The 3,867-nt window shown below is 60.1% G+C and overlaps 1 protein-coding gene across 1 annotated transcript in view; it reads left to right on the top strand.

Moving 5' to 3' along the window:
- The first annotated feature begins 6 nt into the window (after nucleotides 1-6).
- The window catches only part of GLI1 (GLI family zinc finger 1), an 11,026-nt gene continuing 7,165 nt past the window's right edge, over nucleotides 7-3,867 (top strand). Inside the window, exons 1-3 of the mRNA XM_015559786.1 lie at nucleotides 7-85; nucleotides 3,208-3,334; nucleotides 3,551-3,658. Of these exons, the coding sequence (XP_015415272.1) occupies nucleotides 3,235-3,334; nucleotides 3,551-3,658 (208 nt within the window). The 5' untranslated portion in view covers nucleotides 7-85; nucleotides 3,208-3,234. The remainder of the gene's footprint in view (nucleotides 86-3,207; nucleotides 3,335-3,550; nucleotides 3,659-3,867) is intronic.

Here is a 3,867-nt window from a genome sequence, read left to right as displayed (position 1 = left end):
CCCGTCCGCCCCCCCTTCCCACCGCACCCCCCAGCCCAGACTCCAGCCCTGGACCGCGCATCCCGAGCCCAGCGCCCAGACAGAGGTGAGAAGGGGGGGCAGGCGGGGGACCACCTGGGAGAGGTGGGGGAGGGGGCCTGAGGGGATGCTCTGCTTGTGAGGGACTCTGCCCAGCCTAGAGGACGGGGCACCGCGGCAAAACTGGGGTGGGAGAGCCTGGGGTGACACCGTAGAGCGTTTGGAGAATTTTTTTCATTTCTACCTCCCCCCTCCTGTTTCTTTTTTTCTTCTGACAGTCTGTGTGTCTGTCTCAGGCAACTGTGTATCTCTTTGTCTGTCTCTGCCTCTCCCATACGTTAGAAACATCTCGCTTTCATGAGGTTGGGATGAAGAGGCTGGAGGTCTGCAAGGTAGAGAGGGAACTCCAGGTGCGTCTGAGCGCGGCTGGAAGACGTCAGTGTTTCTGAAAGGAGGGGACAGCTAAGGAGAGAACCCTAGGTGGGGTGGGGATGGCTGTGTGTGAGGTGACAAAACAACGGGGGTGGGGGGCGGCTGGGCTAGAACCCCTGACCTGTGTTGTGACAGATGTGCTTGCTGGTGCATGTGTTTTTGGAAAAGGAGTGTCTTCTGGACAAGGAAGGGGGCTGGAGGGACCAGTGTCTAGTTGAGGCCCTAGAAAGACTCCCCAAGGACTTTGGACCCCCGCGTCCCAAGGGTTGTGGGCAGGGTGCTAAGGAGGAGCCCAGGAGCCCTTGTCTTGACCCTCTGACCTCGGGACCACCGGGACAGCTGGGGCCAGCGGCAGGGAGACCCCTACTGGGACTGGGCGGGACCGCTAGCCCCAGCCTGCCGGTGCTTCCCTGTGGGTCCCCCTCCCAAACGGAGCTGGACCAGGCCCCTCCTCTGGCTCAGACCACCCTGCCTGCCCTCGCTCGCCGCTCTGAAGCCTCTTTCAGGCCCCGTGACCCCGAAACAATCCGCCCTGTGCAGCTAGCTTTGGGGACAGGATTAGGGAACGGGGATCCCATAGAGACTGAGAAATGGAGGTTTTAGGGGGCTGGAGAACTGGGGTCTTCCTAGGATAGCTCTTTACTGTCGGGTAGAGGAGGAAGGCGGGGCGATTTCCTGGGGGAGTTGTAAGGGCCGGAGTTCGAGTGGTTTTCCCTAGGGGGGCGGGGTCCAGACCCCCTCCCCCATTATCTCCCCGGCATCCCCGCCAGGCGGCTCAGACCCCGCCCTTTACGTCACTCTGGGGGTTCCCGGGGGTCCGTTGGCGTTAACCCTTGGGCAGCCAGCTGGGATACCCAGGAACCTAAGTGTCCTGCTGGCTCTTCTGCCCCCACACACCTTCTTTTATTTACCCACTTTCTCTCCCTGTGCTTTCTGGATTCCTTCTTTTCCACCTTGCCACTGGGACCCCCCCCCCCTCCAACAGCGGCCCCCACACACCGGGCGCCTCTGCCAGCTTTCTGGATGCGCTGAGGGGAGGAGGGAAAATGTGTCCCGCCTCTCAACACTCCCCCCTTCACTGCGGCTCGCTCGACTGGGCTCCCGGGCGGGCGGGGGAAGCGGAGCCGTCTGCAGCCAGAGCCTGCGGCGGCGACTTGGGTGGGCCGAGGAGGCACGGGGGCGGAGAAGGCGGGACCGGGAGAAGGGGGAGGGGCCGGCTCCTGGGAGTTGGGGAGCGGGGGTGCGGGAGGGACTCTGGAAAATAGGGAGACACACAAGATGATTCAGGGCTCCAGGTGGAGAACCCTAGGGCCAGCTTCCTGCCCCATCCTGTGCTCTCATCCACACCCCAGGAAAACTTAACTGAAGCCGGAAAAGTTGGCAAAATTTTCCTTTCACTAATGTGAAGGGGAGTCGTGGGTGGGCCCTGGCACGCGTGGGCGAGGAGGGATGTCGCCCCATTTCCATCACGGCTGCACCCCTGCGGCTGGGCAGTGGGGCAGAAAGATGACCTAGTAGGCATGTTCGGGGGGGCGTCTCTTTAGTGTTGGGGGGGTCTTTTGCGAGCCCCCGCCTTCTTCCCCTGGATGAGTCATAGAAGGAGGCGGGAGAAGTGTCCCCCGATCCAGCTGCCAGCCAGCTGTGCCCCCCCCCCCCTCGTGCCAAGGTCGAGTTGGGAGGTCTTAGATGCGGGATCCAGTTCTCCGCTAGGAAAGGAGGACTTTGGAAGAGTACAGTCCAGGCTGCGGAGCTCGGACTGGGTCATGGGGTCCGGGTTCCGCTCCCCAACTTACCCCGCCCTCACCCTAAATCCCAGCATCCCGGGATCACCCACCGCGCCGGCCGGCCCGCTCCCGTTCGTTCTCCACCCTACCCCGCCCCACCCCACCCTCAGTCCCGGGAGATCGGAAAACACGGGGTGGAGTAAAAACTGGAGTTTGAGGAGAAAAGCGGACAGCGGCTCCCTGTCCTCCCTCACTACTCCTAATGGATAACGACTTTGTGTGTTTTTTTTAATTCTCCCAAAGACTTCCCTCACAATCCCTTACCTGTACCCCCAAGCAGATCAAAAGCCTTAGGTGGGTGCCCAGATTCAAACCACCCCAGAACAACACCGACTTCCATCCTTTGTGAGCAGCGGACCCGGGAGGCTCCCTTCAGAAACCTTACCCCGTTCTACGGTGTTTTGCTCCGGACTAGAGAGAGAAGGGCAGGTCACCCGCGCTTCCTCCTGGCCCAGCCAGCCTCTCCGTCTGGGCTGTGGCGAGGGCTCCCTCTGCTGGACGCCGGAGAGACTGAGGCGGACTGTCCCTGACCAGTAACAAATGCAGGGAAAGGAAGGGCTCAGGCTGACCCGCCAGCCCAGTGCTGAAGCCAGACGCTCTGCATGAGTCTCAGCCCGCTCCTCAAAGCTGGCCCATGGTCAGAGCAAGAAGTAATAAAGGTTCCATGGTATTAAAATCACTTGAAGCTCTCATAGGCACAATTAGTCCACAACACTCTCCCCTGCTACACACACAGACCACCCCAGCAAAGCTGCCACCCAGTTCCCACAAAAACCGCCAAGACTGCCCCTGCCTCTTTGGGACTTCTCTCCTTACCTGAGGGATGCTCATTTCAACCTGATTTCCTGTGGCAGATGTCCCGGAGGGGGCTGGGAGCACAGGGGAAGCTCTGCCCGGGTTAGAGTTAGTTATCTGACCTTCCCTGTTTTCCTCCCCCCCTCATAACTTGCAGATCTCCCTTCCCCTCCTGCAGTGTTCCCACACCTTCCTCTGAGACACCATGTTCAACTCGATGACCCCACCGCCAGTCAGTAGCTATGGCGAGCCCTGCTGCCTCAGGCCCCTCCCCAGCCAGGGGCCCCCCAGCATGGGGACAGAAGGTCAGTGCATATGCCAATCGCTGGGCCTTGAGGACTGGCAGATTTCCCACCAGTCCCAGGGATCCCTCTTCTGTCTCCTACCCCTTGACCGTTTCCCATCTACAAAAAGATTTGAGGCCCTATGTAATGTGGGCTTGGAACATGAGGCCAGGCCTTGCTTGGGGTTTCAAGGTGAAGCCTTGTGTGTGCGCCATTGTACTTGTCTCTCTTTTCTAGGACTGTCTGGTCTGCCCTTCTGCCACCAGGCCAACCTCATGTCTGGCCCCCACAGTTATGGGCCAGCCAGAGAGACCAACAGCTGCACCGAGGGTGAGGCCTCAGGCAACATCTCTCCTTTCTGCCCCTCGGGGACTTGTCTCGAGGGAAACCGTGGGAGGGCAGGGGATCTAGCTTGGAAAAGAAAACGCTTGGAGATGGGCTTGAGGGATCAGAGCATGTTTAAGAGGTCACAGATGGGGTCAATAGGGCAAGGCAGAGTCACACGTGTGTGTGTGTGTGTGTGTGTGTGTGTGTGTGTGTGTGTGTGTGTGTGT

The sequence above is a fragment of the Myotis davidii genome, unplaced genomic scaffold, assembly GCF_000327345.1.
Source record: "Myotis davidii unplaced genomic scaffold, ASM32734v1 scaffold1134, whole genome shotgun sequence".
NCBI lineage: Eukaryota > Metazoa > Chordata > Mammalia > Chiroptera > Vespertilionidae > Myotis > Myotis davidii.
The sequence above is the reverse complement of the archived record's forward strand: the minus strand, read 5'-3'. Positions and strand labels throughout refer to the sequence as shown.